At 39.8% G+C, this 23669-nt stretch overlaps 1 protein-coding gene across 2 annotated transcripts in view; it reads right to left on the reverse strand.

The window, feature by feature from the left end:
• LOC139155875 (abnormal spindle-like microcephaly-associated protein homolog) overlaps window positions 1-23669 on the reverse strand; it is a 44881-nt gene that overhangs the window by 12031 nt on the left and 9181 nt on the right. For both annotated transcript variants that reach the window (XM_070731216.1, XM_070731217.1), the window contains exons 3-13: window positions 12884-14117; window positions 12586-12681; window positions 9819-9968; window positions 7885-8127; window positions 7496-7563; window positions 6910-7051; window positions 6494-6624; window positions 4598-4773; window positions 4363-4508; window positions 4193-4278; window positions 1391-1600 (exon numbers count right to left, since the gene is read on the reverse strand). In XM_070731216.1, the coding sequence (XP_070587317.1) occupies window positions 1391-1600; window positions 4193-4278; window positions 4363-4508; window positions 4598-4773; window positions 6494-6624; window positions 6910-7051; window positions 7496-7563; window positions 7885-8127; window positions 9819-9968; window positions 12586-12681; window positions 12884-14117 (2682 nt within the window). The remainder of the gene's footprint in view (window positions 1-1390; window positions 1601-4192; window positions 4279-4362; window positions 4509-4597; window positions 4774-6493; window positions 6625-6909; window positions 7052-7495; window positions 7564-7884; window positions 8128-9818; window positions 9969-12585; window positions 12682-12883; window positions 14118-23669) is intronic.

Here is a 23669-nt window from a genome sequence, read left to right on the forward strand (position 1 = left end):
AACTTACCTTAAGAGCAAACAGATCAACTAGTAGAAAATTTAAGTGTGTTTAAAAAGAATCAGTGTCACATAATCTCTTACTTTGGTTAAGTAATGTACAGACTAATTATTTAATCTAACAATATGGAATACAGTACATTTTTTAATAACACTTAAGAACTTTTCTAGATAAGAATTGGGTGTTCAAGATTTTTTTTGCCTCTTCTTAAGAACCATTTTCTACTTAACAACCCAAGCCTGGAAAAATTTCCCAGGAAATTTGAGAGCGGCACAAAGTCCTGGCCAGTTTCCTGCCATTCCCCATTTAATCCCGGCCATCTCAGGCTTTTCTGGGCTGCCAGAGGAGCCTTTCGGTGGCGCTTAAGGAGGCTTTGGCAGTCCAGAGCGAATTAAGCATTTTCCTTTCTCTGGGCGCTTGAAAAGGGAATAAACCACTTCGCTGTGGTGACTCCCTCGCGCTGCCTCCCATACACCCGGTGTGAGGTTACCTCCTAAAGTGTCTAGGCGCAGAAAGGCAAAGGGGGGCGTTTTGCCCCAGCCGAATCAACTCGGTTTCAGCCAAACCGAGGAGCCACCACAGTGAAGGAAAGGCACCAGCAACAAAGCGAGCGAGAGGAGAGGGGAGCCCTTCAGCATGGGAAGGAAGAGGAAGCAGGTAGCAGCAGCCACCTTTTGGTCAAAGGAGCTGGAGGTTCTCCCCTCTCACCCGCCTGGGTTTCTCTGTCTGGCGCAGTGTGTGGGAGGCGCGTGCTCCTTCTCACTGCCTCTTTTTTTTTAACCCTTAAAAGTTTTGGATTTTTTAAAATTCACCTCACCTTCTTCCTTCAGTAGTGACTGTCCTCCTTCTCTTCCCACCCAAATTCTGAGCTTTTATTTCTTTCCTAATGGGTTTGCATGCATTATTTGCTTTTACATTGATTCCTATGGGAAAAATTGCTTCTACTTAAGAACTTTTCTACTTAAGAAGCTGGTCACAGAACGAATCAAGTTCTTAAGTAGAGGTACCACTGTAGTATTATATTTTATATGTTAAGCCCAATCATACTGACAGGCCATTATATTTATACTTTTTTATGTGCCATAGGTTGCTTTAAATCACCCCCCACAACCAGCAAGTAACTATTCACATGCCATTTAGCATCAATGAAGTATACCAAGAATAGAGAGAACAGTAGCAAATGCTATACTTTTACAAATAAATTATTATCATAATCAACTCATAAATATTTTGTTTTCACAGCAGTAATAATCCATATAACAAATATATAATCAAAGCATAAATATACTCCCTTCAACATTTCAATTCACTTTTATTATATTTGGTTAAGTTTAATAATTACCATACTCATAACTGCATTTTGTGAGATGGTTAAAGGAAATAATTATTTACCTTAATATTGTAAAATCCACAGACAACATTCACCCAGTCCATCAGCAGTTTTACATTTTCACCATAGCTTTCATATGAATAAGACATGCTGGTTTCATATCCCATGCTGTTAACACATTCCACATCAGGTCTTTTTAATTTTCTAACTTGCATGTTTTTTAAGAATGCAATTTCTGCTTTTAATTGATTCACATCAAGGGAAATATTCACCTAAATAAGATCCAACCACAATTTTATTCATAACCATTCCTTATGTAGCAAAATAATTAAACCAATAGTATTATTGATGGAATTTTAGAAAACATTCTGAGTAATGTTTAGGATGTTAAAACGTATCAACTCTTAACAAACTGCTAAGACAAATTATCAAAATTAAAATGGCAACAGGTAAAGTGTATGATATAACACATATTGAATTTTTTTTTTTTATTCAGGTTGTGAAAAGAGCCTACAGAAAATTCTAATAATTCAGAGACTATGAAAATAATGTCTTTATTTAAACTAATTAGGACTCTGCAGTGCTTTGCTCTAAATTCTAAAAACATGCTCCGAAATATGAAAGATCACTATCATAAACTCTGTAATGCTTTAAAGAAACTGAGTTATTTTCTTGGAATTATGCAGCTAACTTTTACAGTTGCTGCACGGTCATAAGACATGGCTCCTTTAACCCTGCTGTTCTGTTCGAGTCTGTGCAACATGAAATTGAAGTTTGAGACCCTGTAAAAAATTTTCCCTGCATTTCTGAAACTTGAAATTTCACAACTTTTAATCATTTCAGGGGTTCTCTCTATATTTTTTGGGGGGGTGGGGTGGGGTGGCTTAGTTTTTGCTGGGCAAAAAAAGTCACACTTGTACTGTTTACGAGTCTGTGTGACTCGCACCAAAAATGCTTTATTTTAAGTGCTTATGTTTGGTCAATTTGAAAACTTCTTTCCCTTGGAAACTAGGTTGAACATTTCTGCACACAATGAAATGGAAATTGAAATAAAAAAATAATGCTTATTGGTTTATTTTGTTCATAAAAGCCCACCCGCCCCCTTTTTTTGTGAATCTTTTTTCAATTTACATACTTTAGCCTGCAAAATGTGTACAATTTTACTAAATTTGGTGTGGGATTACTAGTCTGAACATTCCTGATCATAAGAAAAATATAAATGAACTGGAAAAAAATGATGCTTATTGGTTTTTTAAAATCAGAAATAAGCCCCCACCCACCCACCCCCACCCCGGCTGCTTGCAACTATTTTCACTTTAAATTTTTTTTAGGCTCCAAATCCGAAATATTTTTAATATCTTAGGCATTCATTTACTCAATTTAACATTGCTGACCATCATAAAATTATTTTTGAGGGGGGGAGGCTACTTAAATTTGGTCTTTTTGAAAACTTTTTTCACTGGGAAACTAGTTTGAACATTTCTGAACATAATAATATGAAAATTGAACTGAAAAAAATCGATGCTTATATTTTTATTTTGATCAAAAAGCCCCCCCCCCATTTTTTGAGCATTTCGTGTCAGTTTATATTTTTTTAAGGCTACAAATCTCCAAGAAATTTCCCCCCAAAAGTTTTGATATACTAAATTGAACCTTACTGATCATAAGAAAAATAGAAATGAACTGAAAAAAAATGATGCTTATTTGTTTATTTTGGTCACAAAAAGGCCACCCCCTCGACCTTGCTGTGTGCCATTAATTTCACTTTTTATATAGATTTGGCTAGAAATATTGGGAATATCCTTTTGAAAAGCAAGCACATGATAGCCAAACAACTAATTTTATGAAAGAAATTCATTTTACTAAAAACAAGTATGTAATTTTGAAATTAGCAGCATAATTTTTATATAAATTGAAATAATTGAACACAGCGGGGGGGGGGACTTTTATGTGCAAAATAAACAAATAAGTATCAATGTTTTCAGTTCAATTTTCATATCATTATGTTCAGAAATGTTCAAACTGGTAATTCAATGCCAAAGTTATTGAAAATATTTGGAATTAGGGGCCTAGAAAAATTTATAAAGTGACTTGCTTGAAAAAATGGGGGGGGGCCTTTCATGAGCAAAATAAACAAATAAGCATCATTTTTTTTCAGTTCAATTTTCATATCATTATGTTCAGAAATGTTCAAACTAGTAATTCCACACCAAATTTAGTAAAATTGTATGTTGTTTGCAGGCAAAACTATCTATAAATTGAAAAGAAATTCACAAAAAGGAGGGGGAGCTTTTATGGAAAAATAAACCAATAAGCATTATTTTTTTATTTCAATTTTCATTTCATTGTGTGCAGAAATGTTGAACCTAGTTTCCAAGGGAAAGAAGTTTTCAAATTGACCAAATATAAGCACTTAAAATAAAGAATTTTCGGTGCGAGTCACACAGACTCGTAAACAGTACAAGTGTATAGTGGTTTTGAACAAAGCAGCAGGGTTAAAAAGTTGCAGTGCTGAAAAATGATGCTGAAAATTAAGCTTTAAATAATGACAGCAATCAATTTCTTGATAATATGTGCATATTTTAAAGGTTTCAAATCTTAATATCTATAGCTGCCACTTTGTATGACAGCTTTTCATGAAAGCCTTCGAAATGTACAAATGTATCCACATCAGTGCTGTCATCTATTTTTAATTTTTTTCTGAAATTGAGTTTGTGCACAGCACATCTACTTTTACACATTGACTTTATGCATGAAACAGAAATATTTTGCACAGACCATTTCATGCTGATATTCTGAAGCTAGAGAATGCACTTTCTTATTTTATGCTCTAAAGATAAATTAAACCAATGATTACACAGTACCTGAAAAGCGAACACTATTTTCCATAATAAAGCAAATGTTTTCTCTCTATGTCGATCTACAATATCCTTTGCGTCAATGGTTGAACCTATAAATCAATGAAAAAGGTTAATGAAAAGCACAATCAACAGACTGGTAGGATACCGGCTCCACATTATTTTCTAATACTTACCAAGTTCATCTTTCAACTGAATTCCATGAGCATTCAATGCCTCAAAAGCAAGTTTAACATTATGCATCTTCTGAAGTCTGCTGATTGCAGGCACTCTTAATTTTTTTGAAAGAGTCCAATCTGATGACAGCAGTTCTAAAGTTCTCCTTAAATACATTAATATTTCATATTAAAAAGTAATTAATTTCTTCATGCAACATTGTAACTGTAATGAAAAAATTCAGTAAAAACTTACACAAGACGAATGCCACATTGTAAGTCTGTAGCTAAATTTGTAACACCAAAGTCAAATTCATCCAGCGTAGTCTGTACATGATTAACAGGGAAACCCATGAAGCCCAAGTGACGTGAAAGATCACCTTCTCCACTTAAAAAGTCCCGGGAAAATGCTAGTAATATTTCTTTACTAGACTAGGGGGGGAAAAGGGGGTAGAAAGAATCAGTACACATAAATAGAGCTATTATCCTACATAATTAATGAGTCTTAAGTCACTGAACTATAATATAAATATTACTGCAAGCTGTATACTTTAATAATATTGGTAATACAGAAGAACCCCGACTTACGAAATTAATTGGTTCCGGAAGGAGGCTCGTACGTCGAAAAGCTCGTATGTCGAAACATTGTTTCCCATAGGAAACAATGGAAAAGCGATTAATGCGTGCAAGCCCGGGGAAGTTCGCCAGGAGTCAGCGGAGAAGCGGCGCGCCTGTTTTAAAAGATCGGAGCCGGCCTGGGGGGGCTTTCCAGCAACCCCCCCAGGCCGGCTCCGATCTTTTAAAACAGGCGCGCCGCTTCTCCGCTGACTCCTAAAGCGGGGAAGTTCGCCAGGAGTCAGCAGAGAAGCGGCGCGCCTGTTTTAAAAGAAGCCGGCCTGGGGGGGCTTTCCAGCAACCCCCGAGCCCCCAACCCGGGCTCGGGGGTTGCTGGAAAGCCCCCCCAGGCCGGCTGCGATCTTTTAAAACAGGCGCGCGGCTTCTCCGCTGACTCCTAAAGCGGGGAAGTTCACCAGGAGTCAGCGGAGAAGCGGCACGCCTGTTTTAAAAGATCGGAGCCGGCCTGGGGGGGCTTTCCAGCAACCCCCAAGCCGGGTTGGGGGCTCGGGGGTTGCTGGAAAGTCCCCCCAGGCCGGCTGCGATCTTTTAAAACAGCCGCGCGCTTCTCCGCTGACTCCTGAAGCGGGGAAGTTCCTGAAAGGGACGGGGAAAGCCCTCTCTCGCAGCGAAAGCGCTCCCAGCCAGGGGGCTGCGAGAGAGGGCTTTCTCCGTCCCTTTCAGGAAAGCGCGCCGCGCCCCTTTCGCAGCCCCCAAGAAGGGGTTTTTTGCTTTTTTCCCCCCCGCCTCATGGGAGAGAGAGAGAGCAGCGCCCTGTCAGTTCCGAGCTGTGAGAGGGGCGCGGCGCGCTTTCACGAAAGGGACGGAGAAAGCCCTCTCTCGCAGCCCCCTGGCTGGGAGCGCTTTCGCTGCGAGAGAGGGCTTTCTCCGTCCCTTTCAGGAAAGCGTTCAGATCCCCCCACCCCCAGTAGAAGCCAAGGACCCGCAGAGTGGGGCGGCAGGGGAGGCGACCGCCTCTCCACTCACCAAGTGCCGGGATACGAGCTGAGAAGAGCCGGGCTGGTTTGCTTTCCTTCCTTCCCGCGCTGATGCAGAGCAAAGTGTCATGCCCCCCTGACGCTTTGGGTGGCAAAAGAGCCCAGCGTTGCTTCGGAAGCCGCCGAAAGCGCCAGGGGGGCCTGACGCTTTGCTCTGCATCAGCGCCGGAAGGAAGGAAAGCAAACCAGCCCGGCTCTTCTCAGCTCGTAGCCCGGATTTGAGCTCGGGAGACGAACAGAAATGTCTCTCCCCTCCCAGCTCTTATCTCGAGTAGCTCGTAAGTAGAGCTGCTCGTATGTCGAGGTTCCACTGTATTTCCTTTAATTACAATCATTAATGAAACTTCCAGTTAGATATTATGCAGTTCAAAAACATGTAATAAACCCATTGTTGATTAAATTCAGCCCTGAAAAATTATTGTACTTTATATCTATTATTTTTAAAAAATCAAAAGAAATAAGCATGGCTTGTGTCTTTCAAATACACAAATACATACATATTGTAGGCAAACATAATTCAAGACAAGCTTAAGGAATACCTTATATTCTGCATTTTTGAAGAATAAGCAAGGGTCATGTTCAATAATTCGAGATACTTTGGCACGATCAAGGAAACAAACCAGTAGTAGAAGTTTTTTCAGTGTAAATTTGGACAGTGCTTCTTCATGACCTACAAATGCAATATTTTATATAGAGATGCTTCTTGTAACTATTTTTTTACCTTTGTTCTTTTCAATCAATCTGGATACCTACAAGGATTTTTAAAAACATTTTTGGAAATGTTTGCCATTTCCTTCTTACGATAGAATGATTAGCCCAAGGATATCTGACTGAATTCATGGCTAAGGCTAAAATTCATAAACTTCCAGTTTCCAGCCTGGTACCTTTAACCACTATACCAAGCTTGCTCTCAATTTCAAAATTCTGTTACGTTAATAGCAAAGAAAAATGTTACCATCTCGATAAAGATGAGGCACGGTTGGGTGTCGGTATTCAGCTGCTATAACTGGGTTCCATAACAAGCGATTTAGTATAAACACTGCCAAACCCATCATATCACTGTTACTTTCCAAAGCAATCAGTTCACCAAAGATTGTCTGACAAAGAGAAAAGGGTGAAAATAATTCAAACTATGAATAAAACTATTGAAGCAATAGGATAGCACTCAAATTTTTGAAACAATTTGGTACATGAACATATCATTAATTTCATTGCAATTTCACTAATTTATCTTCACAGAATATTTTAGCAAGCAATAGAATAATGTATGGGAAAGTAAGAAAACAATATACAATATTATTATGTTAATGCAGTTGTTATCATCACTGAAAATCAGCTTAATGAGCCACAAAATACTACACTTGTTTTGCTGTTATATGATACCTATTCATATAAACATTATGTTCTCAAGCAGAAGAATTTTACATTTAAAGAATCAAGGTCATGTACCTGACCTTGAACAGTTTCTTGTAACACAATAAAGATTACTCTACAAAATAACATGCTGCTTACAGAATAATCATTACAAAGTACAAACTCACTTCCAGGCCGATGCGCAACCACAGTGGATTGTAACATAACAGCCAGCTGAGGATTTTCTGTCGTTCTCCTGAAAGAAAGACACAAAAGTATTATGTAGTGAAAGCATTTCTGAATGTTACAGAAAGATATTGAACACATTAGTAGCAGACACAGTCAATTTATTTATCAATTTTCTTAAGCCAACACCCACCCTCCCAACAAAAAACCAACAAAAAACCAGCAGCCCGCAACCTTTTGGACACCAGGGAGCAGTTCCATGAAGATTTTTCTTGCATCCCGTGGATGGAGCTTCACTTGCTTGCAGTTTGGTTGGCATGCCGTGGATGGGTGCCAGTTCATGGTCCAGGGATTGGGGGACCCCTGCTCTAAAACACAACTATATTCTTACCAATATCCTTCCACAGATGTCTGTCTTTTCGAACTAGCAAACGTTTTGCTTCAATTTCAATCTCCAGCCTCTTTATTGCTTTCATCATTTCATCACAAGTAAACAAACGGAAAGATGACCTACGAAGTTTGTTTAATTTGCATCGAGTCGTATATGCTCTTAATGATGCTTCTTCTTTTGTTGGTGCTTTAGGAACACTGGTTTTATAAGTCTCTGTTCCCAGGATGAGACATGCTGTATTAACTAATAAAGAGAAAATGGTTGTATGCATGTAAAACATACACTATCTCATCTTAAAAATAATTTGAGTTGTCATTAGGTGTTCTGCCTCCAATTACGACCATATCAAAACACACCATTTGAACAAACTTAATCAATAAACCACTAATGATTGGCTTAGCAATGGAGACACACACAGAAATCAAAAAGTGATCCTTTCTTGCAAAACGTCAGCTGCTAATTTATTATTTATAAATTGCTAGTTAATCTTCATAAGCAGATGGTGTAAGTTCAGACAGTCTTAACTTGTATAGATGGTGGCAAGGCATGTCAGAGCCCTGGTCTCAGCCTGCTGCTGCTGAACGTCAGGTCTGTAATCAGCAAGGCCCGTCTGGTCCGGGACATACTCCTGGAGGAGGCAGACCTGGCATGCATAACTGAGACCTGGCTGGGCCCTGAGAGGGGTGTTCTCCTCTTGGAGATGTGCCCAGACGAGTTTCAGGTACTGCACCAGCCGTGATACCAGGGAAGCAGTGGAAGAGTGGCAATTATAGTCCGGAAAACTCTTAGTCATCACAGGATCTCTGCACCCGAGATTGCCAGGTACTTACTTACAGGACCACCTTCTGCCTCATACCTCTTAATGGCCAACAAGGGCCCATAGGGCTGGCCTTCTCCAGGTCCCGTCCACCAAACAATATCGGCTGGTGGGGCTGCAGGGAAGGGCCTTCTCTGTGGCAGCTCTGACCCTGTGGAATCAACTGCTTCCAGAGATCCGTGCTATCCCCATCCCACCAATCTTCTGGAAAAACTGGCTTTTTCGGCAATTCTGGGACTAGGAATGACTGAGTCTATGCATTGTTTTTTGGATTAGTTATGTATTTTATGCTGTTTGCTGTTTTTTAGTTGTGGTTATTGTTATTGTGAGCCACCCAGAATCCGTCTGGAATTGGGCGGCATATAAATATCACAAAATAAATAATTTTTTGTACTTTGGCAAAATGCCCGGGAGTCTTGCTTGATAAGCTATTCAAGGCAGAAAGAGTAGATTTTCACAAGACAATCACAAAAGATAGACGAGCCTAAATTGTTGTTTTCTGCTGAGTTTTAGCTGCCTCTACTGTTCTTAAGTAAACTAGGGGAGTGGCCAATTAACCCCAGTTTTACTCCTGAAGAGACCTCCTCTGGAGTAACCATTCCTGTCTCTTGGCAGCTGCGGGTTCTTGCATCTGCCATGAGGTGCTGGAAGTTTCGAAGACCCTGGCTGAACCTCTGCCTCTGGCATCAAGTTCTCACCATCCTCTTCACTGTCCAACTCCGATGCCAGCTGTACAGGCCGCTGGTCTATCACGAAGCCGATCTCCTCCTAAACAGGATCCGCTATCAGCTCCATGGGCTGCTGGCGGGCCACAGCAGAAGGATGGCCAGATGGCTAAAACTTGCTGAGTACAAGTGACACCAAATCCTAAGCAAGTCTAGCAATCAAAAGAAAAGACCTTTTAATCTGATTGCTAGGCTGACTTTAGATAATAGTATCAGGTCCAACACAACTATATTTCTAGCTGATTGTAATAAATGTGTAGATGCATGAAAAAATCATAATGAAACATTTTAATGCATATACACACAGCTAATTTCTGGAACGCGCAACAGTTCTTATATTTTGTAATAACTCTTAATCCTTGAAAAATTAAGATGCCATTGATTAACTTTACCTTGTGAAACGTCTGTTTTCAGAGTAAAATCATCAGGAGTAAGTACAAAATTCAACCACCATGTAAAACCTCGTTGTTGTTTTTCTTTCCACTGCTCATCGTAAAACATATTCTTTGCTGCAAAAGGCATTGGATGCCTAGGAATATTACCTAATGAGAATATATCAAAGCTCCATTTATAACTGTAAACGAACACTAGGAAATGCTGGGCAAAGGATTGGAAATAGGATTTTCTTGAAATACATGAACCCTTATAATAAATGAATAATAATAATAATTTATTAGATTTGTATGCCGCCCCTCTCCACAGACTCGGGGCGGCACATAACAACAATGTGCAATGTAACAAATCTAATATTTTTAACAAAGTATCTAAAAACCCGTCATTTAAAACCATAAAACACAAGCATACCATACATAAAACGTGCACTTAACTGGCTCTTTTATTTAGTGTGACTGCTTTGAAGGTTGTTCTGGTTATTTGAATATGAATATGCATTCAGAAACAACAATTGTAACTACCAATAAAGTGAGGCAGGTCTGTATGCACAGATTGCTTCTTGGCCTTTTGGCTACAATCAAAAATGTAATGCAAATAGTTGCGGGGACAAGCTTTTAAAGGAGCAGCACAAGCTTTTCAAATCACATGACTGCTTCAACACTGAAAAATATTGACTTGCTTATGCTAAATAAGATTGTGAAGTGTCTCTTTCTAATGTTTTGTACTACAAAAAATGAGATAATGGAACAGATGAACAACTGTAATGAAACAAGTGTTTTAAGATTTCACATAATTCTCCATTATTCTCAAAAAACTTTCAAGCTTGAGGTGAATTCTGGTTAAATTATTCCTTTTTTATTATTCTTTGCTTTCTTGTTCAATCTGTGTATGCAACCAATAGTTCAACATATGGAACTCATCAGGTTGTACACTACACTCATGAATATATATGTTTATAAGCAGGAATTATCCATTTTGGATTGAAAATAGCATCTTTAGGAGTTCACCTATCAGCCTTCACTCTGCCACTTTGTGGGCCTAAATCACTACACAATAATTTTTTGAACTCTGCCATATCATTCATGGAGTTCAGAGGATGAGCACCAAACCTACTACTAGTAGGTGGCGAGGGGGGCGTTTGCCCAGGTTCGCCTGGTGCACCAGTTGCGGCCCTACTTGGACCGGGGGTCACTGCTCACAGTCACTCATGCCCTCATCACCTTGAGGTTCTACTACTGTAACGCTCTCTACATGGGGCTATCTTTGAAGAGTGTTTGGAAACTTCAGGTCGTGCATAATGCAGCTGCGAGAGCAATCATGGGCTTCCCTAGGTATGCCCATGTTACACCAACACTCCGCAGTCTGCATTGGTTTCCGATCAGTTTCCGGTCACAATTCAAAGTGTTGGTTATGACCTATAAAGCCCTTCATAGCACCAGACCAGAATATCTGCGAGACCGCCTTCTGCCACACGAATCCCAGCGGCTGGTTAGGTCCCACAGAGTTGGCCTTCTCCAGGTCCCGTCGACTAAACAATGTCGGCTGGCGGGACCCAGGGGAAGAGCCTTCTCTTTGGCAGCCCCAACCTTCTGGAACGAGCTCCCCTCAGAGATTAGGATTGCCCCCACCCTCCTTGCCTTTCGTAAACTCCTTAAAACTCCCTCTGCCGTCAGGCATGGGGGAACTGAGATATCTCTCCTTGCCTATGTAGTTTTATGTATGGTATGTTTGTGTGTATGATTTGTAAATAATGGGGCTTTTAGACTTTTAATGTTAGATTTGTTATTTTAGACTTTTAATATTCGATTTGTCATTGTATATTCTTTTATCACTGTTGTGAGCTGTCCCGAGTCTACGGAGAGGGGCGGCATACAAATCTAATTAATAATAATAATAATAATAGTAGTAGTAGTAGTAGTAGTAGTAGTAGTAGTAGTAGTAGTTGTTGTTGTTAGAAGACACTTTCTTCAAGCAGCAGTAAAGGACAAAGTCTGCATCTTTCAAGAAAGCCATGATTTTTATCTGGGATAATGCTTCATCGCATGCATCGAAGTACGCCACTGCATGGCTAGCCAGAAAAGGGCTGTAAAGATGAAGAAATATGACATGTTCCCCTCCCTCACCTGACCTAAACTCTATTGAGAACTTGCGGGCCCTTCCTAAAGGGGATATTTGTGGTGAAAGAAAACAGTACACCCGTCTGAACAGTGTCTGGGAGACTGGTTGCTGCTTCACACAAAATTGATTTTCAACAGAAACTGACAGACTCCATAAATGTATGGCTCCATGAATGGATGACTGTTATTGAAATGAAGGGTGGCTATATTGGTCACTGTTATTTGTTTGAACTGTCAAAAATGCTTTTGTAAATCTTGAGTTGTTTATTATTCTCACTTTAACAGATGAAAATAAATGAGATGGGGAAATTTTCATTTAATTGCATAATTTTGCACATTATAAACTACCCAATAATTGTGCACACATAGTTATTTTCCTAAGAAATCCATAATCTCACTTTTACTTTTTTAATATTCAAGTTTGAGGTTTATTAACATTTTGGATTGACCAAGAGCACTGTAGTTGTTCAATGATAAAATTAATCCTCAAAAATACAGATTGCCTAATAATTGTGTTGATAGTGTAAATAAGTGAACATTTATCAGAGTAAGGAAAATTTTAGCAGACTACACCCCATGATAAAATGACTAGGCAGGGTGTAGGCAACCCTTTCTTTCAAAGTGCAAAATGCCAGGAATTTATGTTTACCTGCTTTTAAAGGCTTCACAAAAGTCAGATGAGACTGTGCAACTGGAACAATATTTTTTGTCCTTTTAAAATTCTTATATTTTTTTGATGAGGAACCTGAAAAAAATAAATTTCTAACATTCTAAACATGAAATTGAAGCAAAAGATCAAGAATTAATATAAGTAAACTATTCTATCACTTTGTAATCACAAGAGAGAATGAGAACAAAAGATTGGTTCACTCTTAAGTTTCATAAAATATTATTTTTTCTAACAGAATAACAATTGAAAATTAAATGCTTTTTTTTTTTTACATTACCAAATCTCTTCTTTTGCTTATCTCCAATCTGAGATTTGGAAACTGCTAATTTCAAAGCATTCTTGCTTCCATTTCCGTCATTGGATACCAGAGTTCTTTTTCTTCCTAAATTTTCTGCATATTCTTCTTTTCCATTAACATCTTCCAAATATTCTCCACTTTTTCTTTTACGATTATGAGACGATTCCAAATAAATGAATCCGGATTTATCTTTGATACATTTAGTTTCATTTGAAACACTTTCTATAACTGGAAGTCTTGGCAATATGTCCAGATTTTTAGGGATAATGTCCGTACAATGCTCTATTGCATTAGAAAGACTTTTTTTAGATTTTAGTTTTAACATCTTTGCTTCTTTTCCTTCAGGATTGGGCTTAGTTTTGGTAGCAGTACTAGAAAGCAAAGGCTTTATTTTGCTCTGAAGGCAGCAAGCTTGATCACTTGTCTTGGATTTGACATTTTGTTTAATCTTCTTATAGCAAAGTGTTGTAGGATTTTTTTCATTTATATTGTTGGGAGTTTTGGTGGAAAGCTGAGGTTCCATAAAAAAAGCAACTTGTACCTTTTCTTTCTGTTTTGAAACTTTTGCTGTTGACATACATGATTTCACATCTGAAGAAAAGGACACAGTTTTACATTCTGAGATTGGTTGAACAACCATTTGATTTTCTTTTAAAAACTGATCAGGTGAAAGAATAGGCATTGCAATTGCTGCATCTTCTGTCACTTCATAACTATTGTTTATAAAAGAATCAGGACTTAAAATTTTCCTACGATTCAAAGACATATTCAATTGTTCTGGTGTACCGACTGATTTTGCATTTATTTCTGCTGAGTTAATATTATATTGGCATACTTTCCCCCCCAAAACATTAGCACATAGAGTTGTAACAGTAGGGGTTTCTGTTACATTATTTAATAACTTATGACAGGCTGGTGCTTCTGGAACAGAATATGTAGTTGATAGGGGAGTATAAAAGACATGTTGGTTCTTCTGACTGACGGGATTAATAGGGGAAAGAGATAGGTTATGTTCTGAAATGATTAAGGAATTTCCATTAGGTGAAATTCTGTTTGAATTCACTTCCAGATTCTCACAAGACTGAAGAGGGCTTCTGTTTTTCTCTGTTTTTTCAGACACCTGAAATGTTTTATTTATACTTTTAACGACTGGCACTCTTTTTCGTAATTGCTGCGCAGGGGGTCTTCTTTTAATAGTATCCCAAAGATTTTTCTGAAATGATATTAAATAAACATAGGCAAGTATTATAATTTTCCTTATTTTCCCTATAAAATTAAAAGCTCATACTGCCTGACATATTTATAAATAAATATAAAGGAACACTGATTCTCATTGTTAAAATTGGTAGCAGCATTTTAACTCTACTATGTACGTATGTCTACTGAATGTTTTATTTACAATGGCTATTTTTTCATTTTGTTGAATTCAATGTTGGGGGAAATTCAGGATGCTTAAAACCAAGGGAGATATATTAAAATTTTCAGAGAAGGCACAATAATATATAGCAGATGTAAATGTTGCGGAGACTTTAAATATATAAAACTCATAGACCAATGATATTTCTGCGTCTTTAATTACATTGGTATATGATTTTGCACTTTCAAGAAAACCAAACATGCCTTTTCAAACATGCCAACAATTTATGCAGAAAAGCTTATTACATAGATGGATATCCTGCCTGTCAAACTAAGAGACTGACTTTATTAACAAGCAGAAGAAGAAAGATTTTAAAGAGCTGCTGGAAGAAAAATCTGGTCCTGTTCCAAACTGGGAGAAGGATGCTGTTGAAATGAACTGGAGGCAGGCTGCATCTTGAAAAGGAGGTCTCTATTTATTTTTAATATATAATTTTTAAATATAAACTTAATATTTAAATATATAATTGTAACCAGAAACCACAATTAGAGCAGCATGTTTCTGGGCTAGTTAATAAAAGGGGTTGAGAGTAGGTAGGCTTTTATACATTCTTTGGCCTTTGTGACTGACATGCATGTTCTTGTGCAAGAATATGTCGTTTAATATTTTAATGGCTGTTGTCAGATTCCTATCTGGTCAGGGTCCAGCGGAATGAATATAAAATATCCCTTCCAAAAGGCTAGCCCATTGATGGAAAACCTATGGCACACGTACCACAGGTGGCAGGCAGAGCCATATCTGAGGACATGCGAAGCATTACTCTATGTCAGCTCCAGCGCACATGTGTACTGGCCAGCTGATTTTCGGCCTTCTTTTCTATCATTTTTCAGGAAAGCCTACTGAAGCCTAGGGACGGTGAAAAATGGCCCAAGGGCCTGTGCGCATGTGTGAGGGGAGGGGAGGGGTTGTGTTAGCATACAGCATGGAAAAAGGGGAATAGAATGTTACATGAGGGCAAATTTGCATACTGGCATACAGTTGGTTTTGGCAGTTGGAAGAGATAATTCTATTTTTTCGTATGTTGACTGTTGGTGAATCTGCATCATAGAGAGCATATGGATTCTCTTAATGTTAGAGTTCATGAGAGAATATATATATATATATATATATAATGTTCATAGATATATATAATGTTCATAGATATATATTGTGTATGCTTGGTTTTAATAATGGGGTTTTTAGTGTTTTTTAAATGATTAGATTTGTTCTTACAGTGTCTTTGTTATTGTTGTGAGCCTACGGAGAGGGGCGGCATACAAATCTACATAATAATAATAATAATAATAATAATAATAATAATAATAATAATAATAATAAATATTTAAGATTAGGGTAGGATCTAAATGAAGTACAAGGACTGTGTATATATGTTATTACAGTGGTACCTCGAGATACGAGTTTAATTCGTTCCGGACCTGGGCTCTTAAGTCGAGCAGCTCTTATCTCGAACGACTTTTCCCCATAGGAATTAATGTAAATAATTTTAATTGGTTCCAGCCCTCAAAAAACTCACAAAGTTAGTCTAAATTATGCAGAAAGACATGTTTTTAATGAAGAAATGTACATGTACATATAAATGAATAATGAAGTTTCTTTCACTTAACTTGTAAACTTTCTTAAACTTTTAAATTTACATATGTTCAACTTCTCTGCCACCCAATCCTGTAGGACAGAGGTCCCCAACCCTTTTTGCACCAGGGACCGGCTTTAAGCGATCAAGAGAGGAATGGGTGAATGAATGGACGGAGGGTGGGAAGGAAGGAAGGAAAGAGGGAAGGGACAGGAACAGTGGAAGGAAGCAAGGAAACTTATGAAAGGGGAGAGTAAGAGAGGAATGAGTGAAGGGAGGGAGGGAGGGAAGAAGGTGGGAAGGAGAAAGAAAAGAAGAAATAGAGGAAGGGAAGGTAAAAGAGAGAAAGAAAAAGAGCAAGAAAGAAAGAAAGAAAGAAAGAAAGAAAGAAAGAAAGAAAGAAAGAAAGAAAGGGGGAAGGGACAGGAACAGAGGAAGGAAGCAAGGAAACTTATGAAAGGGGAGAGTAAGAGAGGAATGAGTGAAGGGAGGGAGGGAGGGAAGAAGGTGGGAAGGAGAAAGAAAAGAAGAAATAGAGGAAGGGAAGGTAAAAGAGAGAAAGAAAAAGAGCAAGAAAGAAAGCTGCAAGCACCCCCCCGAGCCCCCCAGGCCGGCTGCAACCTTTTAAAACACGCGCGCCGCTTCGCAGCTGTCTCCTGAAGCCGAACGCGGAAGTTAGCGTTTGGCTTCAGGAGACAGCTCCTTGGCGCTTGTATCTCGAATTTGGGCTTGTAAGTAGAACAAAAATATCTCTCCCCTCCCAGCTCTTATCTCGAGTTGCTCTTAAGTAGAGCAGCTCTTATGTCGGGGTTCCACTGTACTTGAGAAGTATAGTTCTGCTGTAATGGGTTACAGGTCCAGAAAATACCCATTATAATTTGTTGTGCTTCATTAAAGTTTAATAAGAAAAAGAAGAAGAAAAATTTTGTGGAAAAGACAAGTGGAAGGCTGTGGCAGTTGGTGGTGTTAACTGCAGTAGCCGGAATTTCTGTGACAGTTGGCAGTGTGATGAGAAAATTTAAAGGCACAGTATTAAAAGTGCAAATCGCTCTCTAAGATTTATCAAAATGTCTGGGGATATGATACAAAAGTCACTAATCAGCAAATTGAATGGAGAAAACTATAGTTCATGGTGTATAACAGTGTTTCCCAATCAGTGTGCCGCGAGCCCGGCCTGGCTGGAGCTTCCCTGGTGGTGACGGCAAGTGAGCTTTTGGGGCCTGGTGGGAGGGCGCCGGCCACTGTGTGCCCGCACAGCCATTAGGAAACACCCCCCCGGCAGAAATTTTTGAAGTGGCACAAAGCCACGCAGTCCTGAATCGCTCCCTTCTCTGGCCAGCAAAGTCGGCTGCCCAGGAAAGCGCTGCGTTTGAAAAGCACGCTGCTTTCCCAGGCAGCTGGCTTGTTGGCCCCAGAAGCGAGCAATCCGGGACTGCGTGGCTTTGCGCTGTGATGACAACAACGGTGCCGTGGTGGCCTTCAAATGCCGCCCTTCATGGCGCCCCACCACCCGTTCCTCAGGTAGAAGTCTGGCGCGCTGCCGGGAGGCGGAGGTGGCACGTGGCAGGGCGCTGAGCGCCATGGACACCTCGGAGGGTGAAGGGGTGAATGTGGCTGCTGCCTCTTAGGCGGAGGCGAAGGTGACAGCGGAGTCTGCGGTGGGGCCATGTGGGGACGCTGATCCAGGGGGCCGCGGACCGGCAAGCCGCCCTCCACTCTCTCTCTGCGCGCTCTCTCTCTTTCTCTCTGTTGCCGGCGTGATGCATGAGAGAGAAAGAAAAAGAGAAAAAGGAGGAGAGAGCAAGAGAGAAAGAGAGAGAAGGAAAGCAAGAAAGAGAGGAAGAGAGAGAGAGAAAAAGAAAGCAAGAGAGAGAGAAGAAAAGCAAGAGAGAGAGAAAGAGGGAGAAAGCAAGAGAGAGAGAAAGCAAGAAATAGAGAAAGAGAGGAAGAGAGAGAGAGAAAGAAAGCAAGAGAGAAAGCGAAAGAGAGAAGGAAAGCAAGAGAGAAAGAGAGAAAGAAAGAGAGAGAGAGAAAGCAAGGGAGAGAAAAAGAGAAAGAGTGTGTGAGAGAGAGAAAGAAAGCAAGAAAGAGAAAGACAGAGAGAGGAAGAGAGAGAGAGAAAGAAAGAGAAAAAAAGCAAAAGAGAGAGAAAAAGAAAGCAAAAGAGAAAGAAAAGGAAAGCAAGAGAGAGAGAGAAAGCAAGAGAGACAGAGAAAGAGAGAGAAAGAAAGCAAGAGAGAGAGAGAAAGAAAGCAAGAGAGAAAGAGAAAAGGAAAGCAAGAGAGAGAGAAAGAGAGAGAGAAAGCAAGAGAGAAAGAGGGAGGGAAGGAGGGAGAGAGAAGGAGCAAAAAAGAGAGGAAGGAAGGAAGGAAGAAAGAGAGAGGGAAAGAAAGAGGGAGGGAGAGAGAAATAGGGCGAAAGGGAGGAAGAGAGGGGGGTTTTGTCCAAACTTTTTAGCCCCCCCCCCTCAATGTTCCCCAGGATTTTGTAAATGTAAATAATGTGCCGCGGCTCAAAAAAGGTTGGGAAACACTGTACACGAATGAAGTTACTATTGGAGTCTGAAGGCTTATGGTATCTTATTGAGCAAGATCAACAAGAATGTGAAGCCAGAAGGCTTCCACAATAGATAAAACACCGAAACTAAATTGTTGGTTATAAATATACAAGATTCAATGTTGTTTAGAATTCAAGAGACCTCACCTACAAAAAGATATTGACAAAATTGAACGGGTCCAAAGACGGGCTACAAGAATGGTGGAAGGTCTGAAGTATAAAACGTATCAGGAAAGACTTAATGAACTCAATCTGTATAGTCTGGAAGACAGAAGGAAAAGGGGGGACATGATCGAAACATTTAAATATGTTAAAGGGTTAAATAGGGTTCAGGAGGGAAGTGTTTTTAACAGGAAAGTGAACACAAGAACAAGGGACACAATCTGAAGTTAGTTGGGGGAAAGATCAAAGGCAACATGAGAAAGTATTATTTTACTGAAAGAGTAGTAGATCCTTGGAACAAACTTCCAGCAGACGTGGTTGGTAAATCCACAGTAACCGAATTTAAACATGCCTGGGATAAACATATATCCATTGTAAGATAAAATACAGGAAATAGTAAAAGGGCAGACTAGATGGACCATGGGGTCTTTTTCTGCCGTCAGTCTTCTATGTTTCTATGTTTCTAAGATATACCAACAGCTAAATTAATTTGGAAAACACTTGAAAACTTATATGCCAGGCCGTCAGTAAGCAAGAGGCTGTTTCTGAGGAGAATGTTGTATCAAATGAAGATAAAACAAAGTAAAAGCATGATAAATTACCTAGACAAAATTGAAGTCTGTGTGTGAGCTGAGAAAAAATAATGCACAGGTAGATAAAGAGGAGCAAGTTGCAGTGATGCTAAGTTCAGTGGGAAATAACTACTCAACAATAGTCAGTATTCTTGAAAACTTACCAAATAAACAGATAAGTGTAAAAAATGTGACAAGGAAATTTATACAAGAATACAGTAATACCTCGTCTTACGAACCTAATTGGTTCCCGGGAGAGGTTCGTAAGACAAAAAGTTCGTGAGATGAAATATTGTTTCCCATAGGAAACAATGTAAAGTCAATTAATCCGTGCAACAACAAAAAAAAAAACCCGCAAAAAAACCCGCCGCCGCCCGGCTGTCACCTTTTGAAACAGCTGGGGGGCTTCTCGGCGGCCTCCCGAACACCGAACGCCAAACCCGAACTTCCGGGTTCGGCGTTCGGGAGGCCACCGAGAAGCCCCCCCGGCTGTTTTAAAAGGTGACAGCCGGGCGGCGGGGCTTCTCGGCAGTGGCGGGTTCGTAAGAAGAAACAAGTTCGTAAGTAGAGGCAAAAAATTTCTGAACCCCAGGTTCGTATCTCGGGTTGTTCGTAAGACGAGGGGTTTGTATTATGAGGTACCACTGTACAATAAAAGAACTAAAACATCAGGGGTGGTGGTGGTAGTGGAAGCAGCAGATTAGCTGAAAGTAATGTGGATAAAGCATTAAAGGTGAAGAAGAAAAGATGCTTCAGATGTGGGTGTGACAAACATCTTATTGGACAATGTTCACAGAAACAAGAGTACCAAGAATAAAGAAAACTTCCAAAGATATAGAAGAAAAGAAACCTGAGAAGATGATGATGTACAGAGAAAATGATGCAGAGGAGGATGAAATACAACACTGGGTGGTTGACTCAGGGGCATCAAATCATATAAGTTACAGTAATACCTCATGATACGAACATAATTGGTTCCAGGACGAAGTTCGTAAGGTGAAAAGTTCGTAAGATGAAACAATGTATCCCATAGGAATCAATGGGAAAGCGAATAATTCGTGCAAGCATTATGCGTGGGGAGGGGGAGAAGTTTTCGCTGACGGCAAAGGAGAATCCCGGCACTTCAGCTTCAGACAAGGCTCCCTTGACTAGATGCCCCCTTCCTTAGCGTCCTCTGGAGCCCGTGGGGACAGTCACATGCTCCCCCTTTTCTCCCTGGACAAGGAAGTGGCGCCCAATTGAAGTAACGATCCGGAGTCCTAATCCGGCTGCTGCTTCTCCTCCCTCTAATCCTGAGCAGCCCATCTAAGAGAAACCGTTCTGAGTCCTCTTCGCCCTTGGGGGGGAGGACGGGACTTTCACCTAGGCAGCTTCAGCTATCATTGCAAAGGAGAGGCAGCCCAGCTGCCGAAGATCAAACTGTTTCTATTCCGTTCTAAGGCAAGGCTCAGGATTCCTTAAAGGGGCAGCGCTGGCAACTTTTCTTTTTAGCACTGGGGAGAAGCAGAAGGACCCTTGCCTCCCTCCCCAGTGCTTTGCTCAGGGAGACAGAAACGGCGAAGGGGCGGGGGGGAGAGAGAACGGGAGGCTCACGATTCCTTAAAGGGGCAGCGCTGGCAACTTTTCTTTTTAGCATTGGGGAGAAGCAGAAGGACCCTTGCCTCCCTCCCCAGTGCTTTGCTCAGGGAGACAGAAACGGCGAAGGGGCGGGGGGAGAGAGAACGGGAGGCTCACGATTCCTTAAAGGGGCAGCGCTGGCAACTTTTCTTTTTAGCATTGGGGAGAAACAGAAAGACCCTTGCCTCCCTCCCCAGTGCTTTGCTCAGGGAGACAGAAACGGCGAAGGGGCGGGGGGGAGAGAGAACGGGAGGCTCACGATTCCTTAAAGCGGCAGCGCTGGCAACTTTTCTTTTTAGCGCTGGGGAGAAGCAGAGGGACCCTTGCCTCCCTCCCCAGTGCTTTGCTCAGGGAGACAGGGACGGCAAAGGGGTGGGGGTGGGGGCGGAGTGCCATTTTGCGATCTCCGGTGGGTTCGTAAGGTGAAAAAAGTTCGTAAAAAGAGGCAATTTTTTTCTGAACCTCGGGTTCGTATCTCGAAGTGTTCGTATCATGAGGGGTTCGTATCATAAGGTACTACTGTATAATAAAAATATTTTTTTGCAGGTTACAAAGCAAGAAGAGTCATATGGATGGGTCGAGATAACTGATGGACAGGAAATAAGAATATCAGGGGTCGGAAAGGCGAAGATATCAGCACTGAAACATCCAGAAGATCAAGACAACAATGTGTGGAACAATGTTATGTGAGTTCCAAAAATCAGTAGCAATTTATTGACTGTGTCTAGACTAAATAAGGATGGTTTTTCTGTATTATTTGAAAACAATATATGTAAGATAATGCACAAGGGCAAAGTTTGTGTAACAGGTAAGATGGAAGGGTCTTTATATGTAATTGACGGGAAGGAGAATTTGGAAAGGGCAAAAAGGATGTTTGCAAAATTTAAGTGAAGAAAAATATAAAGTTCCAATTTGCATAGATAAATGGCATCGTAGGTTAAGCCGTGTGAATTTTGGGTATTTGAATAAGATGATAAATGGAAAAAATGAATATAATTTAAAAGTACAAAAATTTGAAACTATGTAGCGTGTAACTGCTGTAACACTGAAAAAGCAAAGAGAAAAACAGTTTCTATCAGAAATAATGCAAGGTCAAAAAGAGTAATGGAACTTATACACATTTACATGCGCGGACCAGTATCTTGCAAAAGTGTTTATTTTTAATCATTATCAATGATTTCTCCAGATATTTCTTTGTATATATCAATATCACTTATATCAATATCAGTGCTTTCCAGCTCTCTCTAAGCAGTTTACAGACTCAGCATATCGCCCCCAACAATCTGGGTCCTCATTTTACCCACCTCGGAAGGATGGAAGGCTGAGTCAACCTTGAGCCGGTGGTGAGATTTGAACTGGTGAACTACAGCCAGCAGAAGCAGCTTGCAGTATTGCACACTAACCACTGCGCCACCAACGCATATCCAATGGAGAGTAAGTCAGAGGTACTAAAATGGTTCAAATTCTTTGTTATGTGGTCAAAGAGGAAATTTGGAAATACAATCACTACAATATTAAGTGACAATGGTAGTGAATTCAAATATAAATTTTGAAAATTATTTAATGTCACAAGGCATAAGTCATAGACGCACTCCAATATATACCTCAGAAGAATGGGGAATTATTGAAAGGAAGCTTCAGACATTATGTGCTGGAGTCAGAGCAGTACTTTTGGATGCCAAATTAGAAAGGAAATTTTGAGCTGAAGGGCTCAGGTGTTTAAATTACATACAAAATAGAATTTATCACTCCTATCTTAGAAAGTCTCCATATGAAGTTCTGTATGAAATAAAGCCAAATCTGAGCTATACTAGGGTGTTTGGATGTATAGCATATGTTCATGTTCCAAATCAGATCAGAGGAAAATTAGATTCAAGGGGCAAGAAAGGAATAATTTTCATAACATATGATGAGAATAGCCATGCATAGAGAATTTATATAGAAGATAGTGTAGTAATGTCTAGAAGTATAATATTTGAAGACATAGGGAGAGAACATGTGTGGTTGAGAAATAAAAATAATGAGAAAGAAAATACTGTAGTTAGAAAAGAAAAAACAGGAAGTAGCTGAAGTTAAAAAGGTGAATAAGGCTAGAGTAAAGTTAGTAAAAGAGGCACAAAATTGGGAAGAAGTAGATAAAATGCCAAATGAAGAGACAAGTAGATGGGAAAAGGCAGCTTCAGAAGAAATTGATTCATTGAAAAAAATTAAACTTGGAAATTGGTAACGCTACCAGAAGAAAAGAAACCGATTGGTTGCAAGTGGGTGTTTAATGCCAAAAATAATGGAGAAAGCAGCATAATGAGGTATAAACTAGGCTAGTAGCATTGGGATATAATCAAAAAGAAGGGTTAAAAATAGAACTAAGCACATTGATATTCGTTATCTTCAAGTGAAAGATATGGTGTTTAAGAAAGAAATTGTCTTAGAATATATGCGAACAGAAAATATGCTAGCTGATATATTTACAAAGCCATTATCAAATGAAAGACATAGAAACTTGATGGATTTGTTAGCAGTAAAGAAAAAAAATGAAAATGTTTTCCCATGCAAATGAAATAAGAAATGAATTTATATTGTTTTAGTTTGAAAAAATATATAAATTATTTCAGCAGGGGTATGTTAGCATACAGGATGGGAAAAAGGGAATAGAATGTTACATGAGGGCTAATTTGCATAGTGGCATACAGTCGGTTTTGGCAGTTGGAAGGGAGAATTCTATTTTTTCGTATGCTGACTGTTGATGAATCTGCATCATAGGGAGCAGACAGATTCTCTTAATGTTAGAGTTCATGAGAGAATATATATACAGTGGTACCTCGACATACGAGTTTAATTCGTGCCAGAGCTGACCTCGTATGTCGATCATCT

This window comes from Erythrolamprus reginae, unplaced genomic scaffold (genome assembly GCF_031021105.1).
Source record: "Erythrolamprus reginae isolate rEryReg1 unplaced genomic scaffold, rEryReg1.hap1 H_8, whole genome shotgun sequence".
NCBI classification, from domain to species: Eukaryota; Metazoa; Chordata; class Lepidosauria; order Squamata; family Dipsadidae; genus Erythrolamprus; species Erythrolamprus reginae.